The 18,706-nt window shown below is 37.5% G+C and overlaps 1 protein-coding gene across 1 annotated transcript in view; it reads left to right on the top strand.

Moving 5' to 3' along the window:
- The window catches only part of RNF169 (ring finger protein 169), an 83,760-nt gene that overhangs the window by 24,963 nt on the left and 40,091 nt on the right, over positions 1–18,706 (top strand). The window contains exon 2 of the mRNA XM_044258539.1: positions 6,190–6,263. Coding sequence (XP_044114474.1) covers positions 6,190–6,263 — 74 coding nt within the window. The remainder of the gene's footprint in view (positions 1–6,189; positions 6,264–18,706) is intronic.

Genomic DNA, 18,706 nt, shown 5'->3' with positions numbered 1-18,706 from the left:
TGAGATAACAGTCTTAAATCAGCTATATCTATTGCATGTATTTTCTCCAGTCTGTGGTTTACTTTCTCATTCTCTTGACATTGTCTTTTGCTGAGCAGAAATTTTTAATTTTAATGATGAACACGGATTATGTTTTTGAAACTGTATCTAGGGGGCGCCTGGGTGGCTCAGTGGGTTAAAGCCTCTGCCTTCGGCTCAGGTCATGATCCCAGAGTCCTGGGATCGAGCCCCGCATAGGGCTCTCTGCTCAGCGGGGAACCTGCCCCCCCCAACTCTCTCTGCCTATTTGTGATCTCTGTCAAATAGATAAATAAAATCTTTTAAAAAAGAAAGAAAGAAAGTGTATCTAAAAAGGCATCTCCAGGGCGCCTGGGTGGCTCAGTGGGTTAAAGCCTCTGCCTTCGGCTCAGGTCATGATCTCGGGGTCCTGGAATCGAGGCCCGCATCGGGCTCTCTGCTCAGCAGGGAGCCTGCTTCCTCCTCTCTCTCTGCCTGCCTCTCTGCCTACTTGTGATCTCTGTCTGTCAAATAAATAAATAAAAATCTAAAAAAAAAAAAAAAAAAGGCATCTCCATACCAAGGTCATCTGGGTTTTTTCCCCCTGTTTCTCTGCTTTAGCAGTAGTATTGCATGTGTTTCAACCACAATTTCACCTTTTGGAGAGTAGGAATCTGACATATGACCCTAGAAAGGCAGAAGGAAATAAAGAGAGTCCTACATCAACAGACACCAACTATTTTATTACAAATGATTGCTTTTTTTTTAATTAAAAAAAAAACAGGGAAACTGAAAGGTTAATAATGTTTGATAAATATAAAATTAATAATGTTGGTTATATACATGTTCTCCAGTCAGTTTTAAGAAACCCCATAGAAGACTCTGATTTAAAAGGGGAGATTTTGGAACATCTCAGTGGCTCAGTCAGTTAAGTGTCTGCCTCTTGATTTTGGCTCAGGTCATGATCTCAGGGTTGTGAGACTGATCCCTGCCTCAGGCTCTGTGCTGGACATGGAGCCTGCTTAAGATTTTCTCTCTCCCTCTCCTTCTGTATCCCCCACCCTAGCTCATGCTCTAAATAAATAAATAAATAAACGGGGAATTTTCATTTTTCTAGCCTTTTTCTGTTCCATTTGTCAGTCATCCAAGTGGAATGAAACACCATGTTTCATAAAGCTTCAAAGAAATTATTTTGATATTATAGCTACTCTATGTAAGTTTAAAATCCTAATAACATTTTTACCCATCATTTTAGACTTTATTATAGAGTATTTAAGAATTTAGAGAAAGCTATTGAATGGTAAATTAAAATGAAATACAAATATTATTACTGAATCATTAATTTCAGAAGTTATCTAGTGTGTTGCTTTTGTGTCTTGGGTAGAAACTGAGATCTAAAGATATTTTAATTTTAGTGTATGGTGTGTGTGTGTGTGTGTGTGTGTGTGTGTCACACTTAGCATGTAGTGTGCTTTTATTAAATGTTCTTATTATAGGGATTCTTCATTGATTACTACTATTTCTATTAATTGTGATATTCTGCATTCCTAGGAGGTAGGTTGGCCAGTATTTTGAACTTCATTTGATCGATGAGGAGACCAAGGCAAAGAGAAGCCTTGGCACTTAATTGACAGAGCAGGTATCAGAATCTAATATGTTCTTTTTGTAAGTCCATAGGAAAAAGATGGGATTTTTTTTTTTTTTTTGCCTTGTTGACATTTCTGAAGGGCATTAGTAAAATAGGAAATAGGATTAAATATTTAAGTTAATGCCATGTTAGACCAATTCATGTTTTATATTTAGCTATGTAATTTTTGAATTTTTGGTTACAATGTCATTTAATGTAGCACAGCTCTGTTGAGGTAAAAAGTGATCTTGACTATTTAACATTTTATATTCTTAATGAATTAAACTTTATTAATCTTAATCCACGATTAAACTAATCTATATCAGTACTGATCTTGTTGAATGTAAATTGCTTCTTTATCTCTACCCTACTGTTACCTTTTACTCTCAAATAAGTCAAGGCATAGTAAGATTTCAGTCACTATACTGAGTTCTACTTGACCTTATATATGAACTTCGAGATTTCTTAATAGGTATCCCAAAGTGACTTTAACTTTTCATGTAATACACTTGTCAAAGCAATTGGATCATTTATCTCTGTTTCTTGGAAGTTATACTTGCAAGTAAATCAGACCAAACCACAGTTTCTTTCTCTCTCCAACACCAGAGACAATTTTGTAGTTCTTAGATTCTGTTGTATGCCACTCTATTGGCTGAAATAGTTTGTAGTATATTCACTCTCAATACACTCATTTATTGGCCATAATGGCCTGTCATGACGGGTATTATTCTAGTTTTATAGGAGGATAAGACTGACTTATCCAAGGCTCTGGAAACTTCTAAGTTGGGGATCAGGCTTTTTGCATTGTTTTATATCATATAATGAAGATGTTAAGTTATTTGGACATTTTTGTTCTAAATGTTAGCAAGAACCATTATAGAGAAAGCCAGTTACCCAACAGTAAGTAAAAATTTTCATGGGGTGCTTGGGTAACTCAATCAGTTAAGAAGCTGATTTTTGGTTTTGGTTCAGGTCATTATCTCATGGGTTGTACAATCAAGCCCCCGTGTCACGCTCCACACTCAATGGGGAGTCTGCTTGAAGATTCTCTCCCTCTGCCCTGACCCCCCCCTCAAATAAATACATAAATCTTTAAGAAAATTTTTTTCATAATTTCCATCAGGCCATCACTAAAAGATTTTGGTCCCTTGTGTTGGATAGTAAATTTATAAGATTATGCTCCTTATGTTGCTCCCTAAATAAAAATAAAGATACAGAATTTTTTAAAAAAAATTTTATTTACTTGACAGAGACAGTGAAAGAGGGAAGACTAGCAGGGGCTGTGGGAGAGGGAGAAGCAGGCTTCTCACCAAACAGGGAGCCTGATATGGGGCTCAATCCCAGGACCCTGGGATCGTGACCTGAGCTGAAGGCACATGCCTAACAACTGAGCCACCTGGGTGCTCCAGGTATAGAATTTTTTGAAGTAGGTAGGAGAAGTACCTTATATTTTGTACCAGAAGAAACTATGATATGTTGGCCTGGGGAAGGTCTTTCCAAATATAAAATACTAAAGCTGTGAAAAAGAAGTTTGATTAATATAACTACATAAAAATAAACACCACAAGCAAAGTCAAGACAAACGATAAACTAGGAAGAGTATTGCTAGTCATATGACATAAGGCTAATTTGCCTTATAGAGAGCTTTAACAAATCAAGAAGAAAAAGTTAATGTAAAGAGTAAAGGAAATGCATAGATGTTTCATATCAAAGTAAACGCAAATTACTCAAACATGAAAAGTACTCCGTTTTACTCAAAATATGTATATAAGATACAGAATTTCACCTGTTAGATTGACAAAGCTTAAAAAAAAAAATCACACTCATTGTGTGATACAACAGGATACAAGGAGATGACACTCTCTTGCATTGCTGGTGGGACCTAAGTCTGCATAGGCTATGGGAAGGAAGGGCGGCTTGGTATTGTCTATCAGAATTACAAAAGCATGTATGCACATATTCTTTGACACAGTAATTCTGATTTTAGCAATTTAATCTGTGAATATACTTGTAAAATATTATACCTGTAAGATTATTCATGAGAGCATTGTTTGAGTAGTCTTTGGAGATTTGAACTCCCCTTGATATCTGTATTTTGGTCCTCTTTATTCTTAGTATTACTTTGTTGTCTGTCTTTTTTTTCTTAGAGGTTGGTTTATGGTCATTTCATAGTTCTGTATAAAAGATGGAATCACCCAGGCTATTCATTTTAATCAGCAGAAATCTACTCTGGCAAATTTAAGCAGAAGAAGAATTTATTGAGAAGGAATATTGGGTAATCCAGAATAATCAGCCAGGTAGCCAGAAAACTTGGCTTGGAAAATAGTAGCTAGGATCCAAGAGCAAAGTCTGTATAATATGAATTCTTTAAAGGTTCTTTGTGACCTGATGTGTTTTTAATTGTTCCTTGTTTACTTTAAGGAATATATATTCTGTTTATTATACACACACACACACACTCTATACATATATATATATATAACATAGGATCAAATTTGTTAATTTTGTTCAGTTTTTCTACATTTTTACTACCTTTTGGTCTGCCTGATCTGTTTTTAATTGGGGTGTATTAAAATTTCTTGCATTATTTTAGATTTCTTAATACCTCCTTATAATCTTAATTAGTTTTTGCTGTGGTATATGTTCATACAAGTTCATGATTATTATATCTCCTTTTTGGGTTGCCTTTCTAATCATTATGTAATTTCCCTCTTTATTCCTATTAATGCTTTTGGTTTTGCCATGTACTGGTTTTGTGGCCTTAGGCAAGTCATTAGCCTCTCCTTTTCCTTATTGTAAAATGGGTTTGAGACCTACTGTATAAAGTTTCTATGAAGATTTACTAAGGAAATATATATGAAGTATTTTACATCTGATAGTTTCTCCATAAATGGATTGAAAGTACTTTTTTGCCTTAAGGGTTCTTTTTCCTCTCTCCTCCTTCTCTATTAAAGTATCGGATTTTAAATACTATTTGCCTATAATTGGAAATGTGCTTAAGGGATGTGATTAAAATAGTCGTCAGGACTTTTTTTTTTATAAGTGAGTGAAGGTGGTGGAATGTTTGCCTCCCACACCAACAGTCTGACAATTCCCTTGTACTTGTAGGCCTTTAAGTTGCTGTTCCCTGCCTTTGCATTAGATCCAGTGTTTCTAAGTCTCTTCCACATTTCTCAGGTGTATTAAATAAGAGTCTTTCAGAATAGTTGAGACAACTGAAAAGGGACAAAAGTCAACTTTTTAAGGAGCCTGCTTTTCTACAACAAATATTTATCATCTTCAGTGGGGTATAGAGTTCTTAGTAAGTCCTAAAATTAATACTATATTTTGATCACTACAGGAACATAGAATTTTATAGAAGTGTCATGTACATTTTAAGGAGGCAGAAGTGTGTACTTCCCCCCTCCTTTTTGATAGCATTTAGGACTTCTCTCTTATTCCTGTTAATTTGGGGTTTAATCGTCTATTTATATTACTAACCTGTGTTGTGTGCCTCCTGCAGTCCTGAATATCTTGGATTTAAAAATATGTAGAGATAAGGTGGAAAAAACAATGTCAGTTGAGAAAACAGAGCAGAAGGTTTAAAAATATATATGGCAAAATATATATGGCATGTATCTATTGTAATTTGATAATCAAGGTTTAAGAGATCTAATGCTGGAGAAAGAAGAAATTGTGATGAAGTTGTGATCCATCTTTGGAGAGAATTGAATGACAGGAGTTTTGACTTTATTCTCTAGGCCAATAAAAACCATAAAGACTTTAAGGATTAAAAAAAAAAAAATCAGGTTCGGGTGCCTGGATGGCTCCGAGGCCTCTGCCTCTGAAGCTGGATGCCTCTGCCTTCAGCTTGGGTCATGGTCTCTGGGTCCTGAGATGGAGCCCCACATCCCACATCAGGCATCTGCTCAGTAGGGAGCCTGCTTCCCCCTCTCTCTCTGCCTGCCTCTCTGCCTACTTGTGATCTCTCTGTGTGTGTGTTAAATAAATAAAAATCTTTTAAAAAAAATCAGGTTATGTACCAAAAATATCTACAGGTTATATGCAGGAAAACACTCTGCTGGCGATATTGAAAAAGAGTTAGAAAAATACAGTGTTATGAGTAAAACTTTAACTCATTTAAAATGTTACTTGGTAACATTAAATATGTTTTTTCCTTAAGGTCCTTTAACATGTGACTTTATCAGTGAGGCTCCATTCTTTATAAAATAATCTTTTTCTTTCATCTTACATTTATTTTTCTCCATAATACTTTATCCTACCAGTTCTATGATATGCACACACTTGTTTCCTTATTGTTTGTAAGATTGTAAACTCCCTGAGAGCAAGGGCTTTATTTGTTCAATGCTTCTTCCCAGTGCTTAGAATTGTGCCTCATTTATACTCTTTAATAAATATTCATTAATGAGTGAATGAATATTCAAATATTCATTCACAAATGAATATTCAAAAGATGACCGTAATTTTTTTAATGTGGTTTATAAGGTGGGACAGCAGTAGGTGGGGTTTTGGGTTCTTTCTTAGAAACTCCTGTTAAAAAGTGTTTTCTTTTCCCTTTCCTCCAGAGTTTATATTCAGAGCACCAATCAAATTAAGCAAGGCTGGGGAACTTCGCGAGGAATATGAAAGCCTGAGAAAGGTACAGTGTATGCATGATCACAACACTCGTTTTCTTAAAGTAAATTAAAATTATGACATTAAAGAATACTTAGTGGGAGTTTTTTAAAGTTTACAATGCAGAGCCTGTCTTTCTCCATATCACCTTATACTGTAGCTATAATAGACGTAGAGTATACCTTAACTAAGAACCCCTTTTTGGCTGTCCTTTCACAGATGAAATGTAGCTCACCTGGCCTGTCTTACACCTAACACAATAACTGACCACCAACAGGAGTAGTCTTGGCATTTAGTTAGTTACTTACTTATTTAAATTTATTAGAGAGAGAGAGCAAGCACAGGCTACAGTGTAGGGAGGGGCAGAAGGAGAGAACTCAAGCAGACTCCCTGCTGAGCCTGGAGCCTGCCACAGGGTTGGGGGGATGGGGCTTTATGTGGGGCTCCAGTCCCACGGTCTGTGAGATCATGACCTGACCTGAGCCCAAAATAAGAGTCAAATTTTTAACCCAGTGAGCAACCCAAGTGCCCCTATTCTTGGCATTTAAATCTTGGTTAAAAGCCAACGTTTAAGCTCTAATAATAATAGATTGTATTATTTTTCCTTATCTTGCAAGGTTCCTCTAATTACATGAAACTGGTGTTATCTTTTGTTGCCTTTACTCTGTTATATACTGCAGAAGAACTGTAACTTAGGATAGTAAGGGGGGTAGTAAAATAATTTCCTAGGTAGAGAATGTTTACCTCTAGGAAAGCTTTTAGCTATGTCCCCATCATCTTATTTGCAATGTTTTCAAGCTAATTGTCTGCAAAATCACTTAGAGAATTAAGGTGTGAAAAAGGCTGGTGATAGGTATGTTATAAGATTTGTGTCATCCTTCCCTAGCACTTTCCCTGTTATCTACCTTTGTAAATGATTCTACATGTGGATATTTAATATTTTATAAAGGTAAATAATCCATTTAATCTGAATCAGACATCATCATAAAACAGGTGAGATAGTAACATTATTGTGGCATTTTACAGTGAATGAAAAAAATGTTTAAAAAGGCCATGTTAAAGAGAAAATAGAGAGCTTTGTTTAATTACTATACTTTCTTTGACTTTCTCTTTTAGATGAGAGTGTCATATGTTAACTTGGGTCCTCATGCTCCTTTCATATTGGTATTGTGAGGGTTTTTTGGTTTTTAAATCACTTACAAAGCTTTTTTCTACATAGGAAGAAATTCTTTATAGGGACCACATCAAAAAAAACCACAGATTTCTCTTAAATAAAATTCCAGAATCTGCAGATACTTAATTCTGATATACCTTTTTACAAACTTGGAGAATATGGAAAGCTATCAGCTTGAAGATAAAGAGAAAACAAGGAATTGAAGGTAGAAAAATGATTAAAACAGATTGCATAGTAAGAGTAGAGGTTTTTATAAGCTTTGGGAGAGAGAAAGAAACCTTGGGGAACTGTACTTTTACTCATTTCAAAAGGGAGGACAGAAAAATGGTTTTAAAAGCATTTTAAACGGCAGAACTGATGTTAAGTGAAGCCAGGACAATCTTATCCTATATAAACTGGATTGGGTTTGAAAAACATTCACCTGTGTCATTTGGGTTAAATAAATGACATATATAGCTCCTTGCCCACAATTCCCAAGTTGCTGACATCCATGGTACAACCTGGAAAATGGAAATTCAAGTCAGAGAATTGAAAGGCCCTAATGTGTCATATCTATACAGTGAAATAATATTCAGCAGTAAAATAGAATAAACTATTAGTACATGCTGCCTCTTGGATGAACCTCAAAAACATGCTAAGTGAAAAGAACCAGATACAAGGGACCACATATTCCATGATTCCATTTGTAGGAACTGTCCAAAATAGACAGATGTCATGGAGACAGACAGGAGACTAGTGGCTGTTTGAATTAGTGAGTGGGAATGGGGATTAACAATAAAAGGGCATGAGTGATTTAATTGCAGTGGTGAAGATTTTAAAAACTGATTTCTGGTGTGTTCCACAACTTGGTAAGTTTCCTAAAAGTCACTGAACTGTACATTTGAGGTGGATAGATTATATATATAACATGTAAAATGTGTCTCAATAAAGTTGTAAAGAAGAATTAAAAAGCACTAGACATTCAGATGGAGAACTTGATAGAGAAAAGGTTTCTCGTAGAGTACATATTTTCTAAAACAAAACAAAGTAAATATCTAGATTATTGGATGAATATCTAGAGAAGGAAAATCCTTAAAAGTTTCTATAAGTGGGATCCTTGGGTGCCTTTGGCTCAGGTCATGATCCCAGGGTCCTGGGATTGGAGCCATACAGTAGTGCTCTGCTCAGGTCTCCCTCTTCCTCTGCATCCTCCCCCCCCTACTCATGGTGTTTCTCTCTCTCTCTCTGTCAAATAAATGAATAAAAAGACTCTGCCTTCGGCTCGGGTCATGATCCTGGGGTCCTGGGATCGAGCCCCGCGTCGGACTCTCTGCTCCGCGGGGAGCCTGCTTCCTCCTCTCTCTCTCTCTCTCTGCCTGCCTCTCTGCCTACTTGTGATTTCTCTCTCTGTCAAATAAATAAAATATTAAAAAAAAAAAAGTTGCTACAAGCAAGGCATGGTGAGTGGAAATTAGTTCTACACAACTTATCATTACTATTTTGATGTATAACATGCTACTAACATACTTTTTGTTTGGTATATTTTATTTTGTTTAAGTCAGAGTAAAAACTTTTATAAGGGCTACAAAAAGTTAATAAATTTTTATTCTTCTAGTTATTTTTTTTCAAAGATTTTATTTATTTATTTGACAGATAGAAATCACAAGTAGGCAGAGAGGCAGGCAGAGAGAGAGGAGGAAGCAGGCTCCCCACTGAGAAGAGAGCCCGATATGGGGCTCGATCCCAGGATCTGGGACCATTACCTGAGCTGAAGGCAGAGGCTTTCACCCACTGAGCCATCCAGGCGCCCCCTAATTCTAGTTCTTTTAAAAGATATTTCCTTAGTAATCATAGATCCTCCTACCTGTAGGTACTGTTACACTTACTAAGGTTACTGAGTTTCTAAGTTGTATGATTCTATGAGTGGATTTATATTTCTGAATATGTTTAAAGCTTTCTTCTTGCCATATATCAGAGGTAATTTTGTTTTCGTAATAAGAAAAACAAGAGGGGCGCCTGTGTGGCTCAGTGGGTTAAGCCTCTGCCTTCTGCTCAGGTCTTGATCTCAGGGTCCTGAGATCAAGCCCCGCATCGGGCTCTCTGCTCAGCGGGGAGCCTGCTTCCCCCTCTATCTCTGCCTGCTTCTCTGCCTACTTGTGATCTCTCTCTCTGTCAAATAAATAAATAAAATCTTTAAAAAATTAAAAAAAAATAGAGGAATATGTAGAGCAAAATGTGAAAGTTCCTCATTTCCTCATTTCTCATTCTCCTCACCATGGTTAACGAGTATCAGCAGTTAGTGTATTATCTTAGGTCCTTTATATACTTACACACACACACACACACACACACACACATGCTTTAGTCTTTTTCAGTACTAATGAGATCATGATGTATATTGACTTATACATTAGATATATTTTGTGTCCTATGTGCCAGGCACTGAGGAAATAGTGCTGAAGAAGACACCCAAGGCCCTTGCCCAGGGAGATTCCATTCTAGTGCAAAAGACAGTAAATAAGCAAACAAATAATTACTATATATTAATAAGGTAGGATCAGATGGGATCAGAAGAGTTATGGGAGAATGGAGAGGAAACGTGAGGAGACACAAAAAGACTGTTTTAAATAGAGTAATCAGGAAAGTCTCTCAGAGAAGGCAACGTTTGAGTTGCTGCCTAGAAGAAATGAGGTAGCAAACCAAGTAAAAGTATGAGGAGAGAGGATTTTAGGCAGAGGAACAGCAAATGCAAAGGTCCTGAGACAGAAACAAGTTTGGCTTGTTCAAGGAACAGTGTGGGTGTGCAAGTGGTGGGCAGGGTCGTATGGGGATTTGGTAGGAGATGAGTTGGGAGAAATAGAAGGGCCAGATCAAAGAAGGCCTAGTTGACCTTTTAAGGAACGTAAATTTATTTTAAGTGTGATGTGAAACCAGTAATATGATCCAACTCATACTTTTAAAGGTCTCTGGTTGTGCTGTAGGGAATAAACAGTAATGCACCTGGGAGTTAAGAAATGTATTTGCTGTGAATAGTAGAGACCCAAAAATAACAACCCAAGCAAATTAGGAGTTTTATTTTTCTCAATTAACAAAAACCAGATGTAGGCAGCCCAGAGCTGATACAGCAGCTTCATGACATCAGGAAGTCAGGTTCCTTTTGTCTTTCTGTTTAGACATCTTCAAGTGTGCCTGTTTCCTTGTACTGTGGGATGGCTGATCCTTCTCTAGAATCACATCTAGACAGAAGGTAGGGGAAGAAAGGCACATGTCAGCTGAATTTTTTTTTAATTAAAAAATACTTTTAAAATCTTTATTTTTTAGGATCTTATTTATTTGTCAGAAAGAGAGAGAGCACAAGCAGGGGAAGCAGCAGGCCGAGAGAGGGGGAGAAGCAGGCTCCCAAATGAGCAAGGAGCCTAATGTGGGACTCAGTCCCAGGACCCTGGGATCATGATCTGAGCCGAAGTCAGATGCTTAACCGACTGAGGCACCTGATGTCCTTGAGTTTTTATTTTTTTTTATATTTTATTTTTTTTCCTGGTTTCCTTTTTTTTTAAAGAGTTTTCTCCAAAACCCAACCAAGTGACTTCATGTGTGCTTCATAGTCTAGTGTCATAGACTGTCACTAGCCGCCAGGGAGGGAGTGTTTTAGCTGGGTACATTAACTTCCCACATGAAATCTGGGTTCTCTCGGAAAGTTCTCTCTGGGTTCTTTACTTCAAGAACAGATAATGGGTTAGGTGGCTAGCAGTCTATGACTCATGGGACAAGAATGGAAATAAGACCAATTAGGGCACTTTTGGATTCAGCAGTATGTTGGGTTTAAGCAGAGTTAAGGTTTTGCTTAGAAGATGATGGAAGGAGAGATGCAATGGATAGGAAAGTATATACAAGGAGGTTGTTTCGTTTTGGACCATGGTTTTTGAGGAGGTTGTTTAAGGAGGGAATTGAGATGACTACGTAATGGACAGTGGTTGTGCAGTAGGGTCAATGGATCGAGGTTTTGATGGCAATAGAGAATTGTAAAAATAGGGTCACTGGCATACCAGTCAAGCTGGAAAGCTAGGAAGTTGTGGTCTAAATGTGAGAGTCTTAAAACTGAGACTGGGAAGTAGTTTAGTTACTAGACAGGAGAATGTTCAGAGTATGATCAGAGAGTAGACACTGGTAGGATGGAAGAAAAGACTTATTTAGGAGGAAGTAAAGGAACTGAGAGCATACTAAGGCTGAATTCTTTAGGAATGATCATTAGAGTAGTTGGAGAGAAATGTAGGTGCTAAGTTTTTCTGTGAATAAGGGGAATTGACAAAGATTGGTGGGTGTCTACCACAAAGAGTGGTTGTGAGTGTTATAGTCTGATGGTAAATATTTCAGAAAAGCTAGGTTTTTTGAGGAATAGTATGAACTTTTCTGTAACTTGCTCTTTTTTCCACTATAATGTGTTTTTAAAAAAATATTTATTTATTTATTTGACAGAGATGACAAGTAGGCAGAGAGGCAGGCAGAGAGAGGAAGGGAAGCAGGCTCTCTGCTTCTCTTTTTTAAAAAATTTTTTATTTTTCATTAACATATAATGTATTATTAACTCCAGGGATACAGGTCAAAATTTCTTTTTCCACAGAAGTAGAGACATGAGAAAAATCATTACAGCTAAAAATGCTGGTAAGATGGTAGAAATATCCTTTTACAAAGTGCTATGTTAGAATAGTACTTGAGAAGGCAAGATTCCTTAAGTCCCAGGATTTAACAAACTTAATGATTAGCTCCATAGCATAAGGGGAAGATAGGGATTCTCAAGTCTTTAAGCTTTTATTACTATTTTTTAAAAGATTTTATTTATTTATTTGACAGAGAGAGAGAGATCACAAGTAGGCAGAAAGGCAGGCAGAGAGAGAGGAGCAAGCAGTTCCATGCAGAGCAGAGAGCCCAATGCAGGACTTGATCCGATCCCAGGACCCTGAGATCATGACCTGAGCCGAAGGCAGAGGCTTAACCCACTGAGGCTTTAACGCACTGAGGCACCCCAATATATGTTTTTTTGTGGGAGGAATGCTTTCATATAGACATTTTTTCATCCTGAACGGTATTTCATAGTATGGATGAGGTATAATTCACTTAACTATTCCATTCGTTAGTCATTTAAATTCTTTTCAATTTGTCTCTTTTTTTTTTTTAAAGATTTTATTTATTTATTTGACAGAGATCACAAGTAGGCAGAGAGGCAGGCAGAGAGAGAGGAGCAAGCAGGCTCCCTGCTGAGCAGAGAGCCCAATGCGGGGCTCGATCCCAGGACCCTGGGATCATGACCTGAGCCCAAGGCAGAGGCTTTAACCAACTGAACCACCCAGGCACCCCCAATTTCTCCCAGTTTTAAAGGGATGTTATGCTGAATACACAGGAACATATGCAAGCTAGTACTTCCTTTAGTTTAGATTCCTAGAAGTGAAAGTTCCAGGGCAAATGGGATGTGCAGTTTGTATTTTGGTGGATATTAACAAATTGCCTTTTATTTTTTTAATTAAGATTTTATTTATTAGATACAAATCAAAACCACAATGAGATACCACCTCACACCAGTCAGAATGGCTAAAATTAACAAGTCTGGAAATGACAGATGCTGGTGAGGATGCAGAGAAAGGGGAACCCTCCTACACTGTTGGTGGGAATGCAAGCTGGTGCAACCACTCTGGAAAACAGCATGGAGGTTCCTCAAAAAGTTGAAAATAGAGCTACCCTATGACCCAGCAATTGCACTACTGGGTATTTACCCTAAAGATACAAACGTAGTGATCCGAAGGGGCATATGCACCTGAATGTTTATAGCAGCAATGTCCACAATAGCCAAACTATGGGAAGAACCTGGATGTCCATCAACAGAAGAATGGATAAAGAAGATGTGGTATACATATATACACACAATGGAATACTATGCAGCCATCAAAAGAAATGAAATCTTGCCATTTGCAACAACATGGATGGAACTAGAGGGTATTATGCTTAGCGAAATAAGTCAATCGGAGAAAGACAACTATCATAGATCTCCCTGATATGAGGAAGTGGAGACGCAACGTGGGGAGTTTGGGGGGTCGGAAAAGAATAAATGAAACAAGATGGGATTGGGAGGGAGACAAACCATAAGAGACTCTTAATCTCACAAAGCAAACTGAGGGTTGCTGGGGGGAGGGACATCGGGAGAGGGTGGTAGGGTTATGGACATTGGGGAGGGTATGTGTTATGATGAGTGCTGTGAAGTGTGTAAACCTGGTGATTCACAGACCTGTACCTCTGGGGCTAATAATACATTATATGTTTATAAAAAAGTTAAAAAAATAAAAAAAAAGATTTTATTTATTAGAGAGAGAGCCATCACAAGTCGGGGGAGGAGGGACAGAGGGAGAGGGAGAAGCAGACTCCCCACTGAGCTGGGAGTCTGACATTCAGCTCTTGATCCCAGGACCCTGGGAAGCTGCTCAACCAATTGAGCCACCCAAGGGCTCCAACAAATTGCCTTTTACTTATTTATTTATTTAAGGATTTTATTTATTTGACAGAGAGAGTGAGATCACAAGCAGGCAGAGAGGCAAGCAGAGAGAGAGGTGGAAGCAGGCTACCTGCTGAGCGGAGAGCCTGATGCAGGCCTCTATCCCAGGACCCTGGGATCATGACCTGAGCCGAAGGCAGAGGATTAACCTACTGAGCCACCCAGGCGCCCCTAAAAAATTGCCTTTTAGAAAGACGTTTTTCCAACTAATGCTCTCACCATCAGTAAAAGAGATTCCCCTTTCTTTAAATCTTTGCCAAACTTTTATCATTTTTTTAAAAAGATTTTATTTATTTATTTGACAGATGGCGCTCACAAGTAGGCAGAGAGGCAGACGGAGAGAGAGAGAGAGAGAGAAAAGGAAGCAGGCTCCCTGCTGAGCAGTGACCCCCCCCCCCATGTGGGACTTGATCCCAGGACCCTATGATCATGACCTGAGCCGAAGGCAGAGGCTTTAACCCACTGAGCCACCCAGGCACCCCACTTTTATCATTATTTTTAATATTTTGTTAATCTGCTAGATAAAAATGATATCTCATTGTTTTAATTTACATTTCCCTGATTACTAGCTAGGAGGAGCATCGTATATTTGCTGGTCATTTATACATTTTCTGCACATCACTTGTTCACAGTCTTTGAACGTGAAAACCAGTTCTATCTTTTGAGCATTTGTAAACTTGACTACTAATGGCATGCTTCCCTCCCCCCCGCCCCCTGTGCTTTTATAGATGTATTATATTGATTGAAAAAAGTTCCTGGCTTCTTTTTTTTCCTTGACATTTTATGGGGTTTTTAAGTGGAAAGAGAAAATTAACATGTGCTCAGTCCTCTGTCTTGTTACATTGCTTAAGGAAATAGTTTGGTTTTTTTTAAATAGTTTTGTTGTATTCATTCTTGAGTATGTATGTGTATATACATGTGTATATATAGGTGTGTGTTTTGTGTGTGTGTGTATATAGTATGTGTATATATATATTCTTGTTATATTCTTGTCTCTAATGTTGAAATCAAAAAATAAATTTTAGCAAATTATTTCAATATTGATATCTTCATATTTCTATTCTATGTGAGACTGTTAGTGATTTTTGTTTTTTGAAATAATTGATTCCTCTCTGTAAGTTCTATTTATTGGTTGGATTAAGCTTATTTTTACACCATTATTTCTTCTGTCCATATAGTTTGTTAGATGCTTAATTTAGACCACGTGTTTAAATAGTTGCTTTATGTTAGAGTTAGGAAGCCTATAATCCACATGCTCTTGTTTGTCTTCTTTGAATCATTGGACTCTGAAAGGTTGAAAGTAGGGGGAAAAACAGCCTCTGCTTCTAGACTGCTTATCTCCCTGGTTTTTGTAGTGGGAAAGATGAACTGCTCTCGGTAATTCTGTGGGTCACATGAGTGGTTTAGGCTTTCTCTGAATTGGTTTACTGACCTATCCATTTTCTTTTTTCTCCCTCCCTACTGGTTTCATTTTTGAGGAGTATTTTCTCCCCATTGCTGGCTGAATTATTCAAGTAGTAAGTATGCAGTTCTTAGTCCTCAGCCAGAGCACAGCGTAATCAGATATGGTCAATGGGTTACCAAAGTGAATACTGTCTCTATAAGGCAGATCCTAACTTTTGTGAAAGAATTTTTTCAAGGTAAGTAAACTTGTAGAAGCTAATTGATTTTGAAATTATGTATCTTTAAAGTCTCTTTTATTATTTTTATGCCATGAACTTAAAATATAATGCACTCTGTTAAAACTAGCACATTTCATGCGCACCTGGGTGGCTCAGTAGGTTAAGCTTCTATCTTCCCCTCAGGTCATAATCCCAGAGTCCTGATCAGGCTTCCCGCTCATCGAGGAGCCTGGTTCTCCCTCTGCCCCTCCCCCTGCTCATGCTCTCTGTCTCTCTTTTTCCTCTCTCTAGAACATTTAAGTTTATTTGGCTATTGAGTGCATCATGAGCTGAATGTTGAGCTGGCCTTCAGCAGCACCCCCACCCCGCGCCTTTTTTAAAATTCCATTTATTTTAAAAGGAGCTTGTATTTACCTAGAAAGTTTAAAATATGTTCTGGCATACTGTCGAAGCAGCAGAATGCTCATTTAAATTTTTCTTTCCTATTAGATTGTAAAATTTTTCAAGGTGGATCTGTTTTGTCTAGTCTCTTTAACTCTCCACTGCGTGTAAGATACAGTCATCCCACTGATCCATGGGGCATACGGTCCATGACCCCCAGTGGGTGCCCAAAACTGTGGGTGGTACCAAACGCTGTATATACTGTGGTTTTTCCTGCATATACATACTTATGATAAAGCTTAACTTATAAATTAGGCATAGTAAAGTGGTTAACAATGATAACTAATAATAAAATAGTTATTATAACAATATATTGTAATAAAAGTTCTGTGAATGTGGTCTCTCCCTCTCTCTCTCAAAATATCTTCATGTACTGTATTTACCCTTCTCCTGGTAATGTAGGTGATGAAATATCTGTGTGACGAGATGAAGTGAAGTGAGTAGGCACTGACTGTGAGGTAGAGTTAGGCTACTGTTGACCTGATGATATGTCAGAAGGAGGATCGTTTGTTTCCAGACCATGGTTGACTGAAACTGCCGGCAGTGAAATCATGGGTGGGAAGGCAATGGGAGCAGTTTACTGTAGGATCTGGCACAGAGGTATTCACTGAATGATGATTGAATCCATTGGTCAATCATCTAGTTTCATAGCTCCTTCTTTTAAGATAAATGGTTGTGTGGGGCACCTGGGTGGCTCAGTGGGCTAAAGCCTCTGCCTTCGCCTCAGATCAGGATCCTGGGGTCCTGGGATCGAGCCCCGCGTCGGGCTCTCTGCTCTGCAGGGAGCCTGCTTCCTCCCCCCTCTCTCTCTGCCTACTTGTGATCTCTCTCTCCCTGTCAAATAAATAAAAAATCTAAAAAAAAAAAAAAAAAAGATAAATGGCTTGTGTAGGGATGTAGAGCTGGCTCACAATAGAACTAGATATGTTTTAAGATTTCTAGAGTTCTTTTTGCTGCAATATTTGTTATTTTTTTTCTTATTCCTCTGAAATGTTATTGTGTAATCTTTGAGGAAGTGCCTGCTTTTGGCAGGTGCTGATGTGCCTATTTCTAGAACCAGAAAATAGATACAGTATCTCATAGTACATCTCATAGTACATAGTACCTTAAGGGAAGGTAAGCTAGGTGGTATTAAGAAGGAAAAACTCAAAACAATAAATTGTATTTTGACTGCCTGAGGGAAGAACAGCCGTTGCTGAAAAATCTAAAAATGTTAAACCTGGTTGTTTTCTTTCTTTCTTTCTTTTTTTTTTTTTTGCTATTTGCAACTATTCAGACAAGATCAGGAGCAACTTTATCACGTAATAGCTTTTCAAAGAAAATAACATTCAGGAAATTCAAAGCCTGATCAAATGTAATTATACTAACAGGCTATTCAAGTGATTTCTGTGATACGCTATCTTTCCTTATCTTTTTGATTTGTGAGAGGAGAGGATCAGTAGTTATAAGATTACTGTATTAGTGTAATAGTTTTTATAAAGTCATTTCAATACCACCTATGAAAGCCAAACTAGGGAATTTTGTAGCGCAGTTGCAACTCTTGTTTATAAAACTCTTACAAAATAAAAAATATTTTATTTTGTAAAAATATCTGATGAATGAAGATTTTAATAAATTAAATTTTTTTCCTGCTTATAAAACTAAACAGAATTATAAAAAGGGAAGAAGTTCAGGTAATGAAAAGATTTAAAGAAGAAAGGAAAAATTACCAGTAATCTTGCCACCTTTAATAACGACATTTAAATGTTTATCATAAAGCCTAAGACTTTTCACAAAATAGATTTGGAATCATATGATACAAGCCATTTTCTTAAAGTAGTTTTTACTCATTTATTTTTGTGAGAGAGAGAGAGAGAGAATGAGCAGGGGGAAGGGCAGAGGGAGAAGCAGACTCCCTGCTGAGCAGGGAGACTGTGTGTGGGACTCGATCCCAGGACCCTGGGATCATGACCTGAGCCAAAGGCAGATGCTTAACCAACTGAGCAACCCAGGCAACCTGTACAAGTCATTTTTTTTTTTTAAGATTTTATTTATTTATTTGACAGAGAGAGATCACAAGTAGGCAGAGAGGCAGGAAAAGAGAGAGAGAGGAGGAAGCAGGCTCCCTGTGGAGCAGAGAGCCTGATGCGGGGCTTGATCCCATGACCCTGGGATCATGACCTGAGCTGAAGGCAGAGGCTTTAACCCATTGAGCCACCCAGGCGCCCCTGTACAAGTCATTTTTACTGATATTTTTATTCCGCATGTCATGTGAAACTTTCCGTATCAATAAATTTAGAAACATGCCAACATTTTTATGATTATATTGAATAACAAAAATATTACCGTAATATATCACATATATACTAACATTTTCCTTAAATCCAAAAACCATTCAAGAATGAGAAATAACTTTTAAAAATGATATTTCAAAAAGATTCCACAAGATAATTTTAAAAATTTCTTCATCTCTAGCCAGATTTGTGTGAAAATTCACAAGTAATCTGCTTTCAGTGGAATTGCAAGCATTGTTATATTTTTCTGGATACAAATGAGAGTTTAAAATCTCTTTTGCTGCTTCTTATATCTGAGATGCAACATTTCTGTTTATCTTAAACTGAAAAAAAAATGCATGTATTCTACAGGTCACAATACAGATGCAGTGTGGATAATTTATACTATACCGAGCGACATTATATTAAAATGAGTAAGAGCCAACTGTCTGAGTTCAG

The sequence above is a fragment of the Neovison vison genome, chromosome 7, assembly GCF_020171115.1.
Source record: "Neovison vison isolate M4711 chromosome 7, ASM_NN_V1, whole genome shotgun sequence".
In the NCBI taxonomy this organism is placed as follows: Eukaryota; Metazoa; Chordata; class Mammalia; order Carnivora; family Mustelidae; genus Neogale; species Neogale vison.
This window is presented reverse-complemented; position numbering and strand designations above follow the sequence as displayed.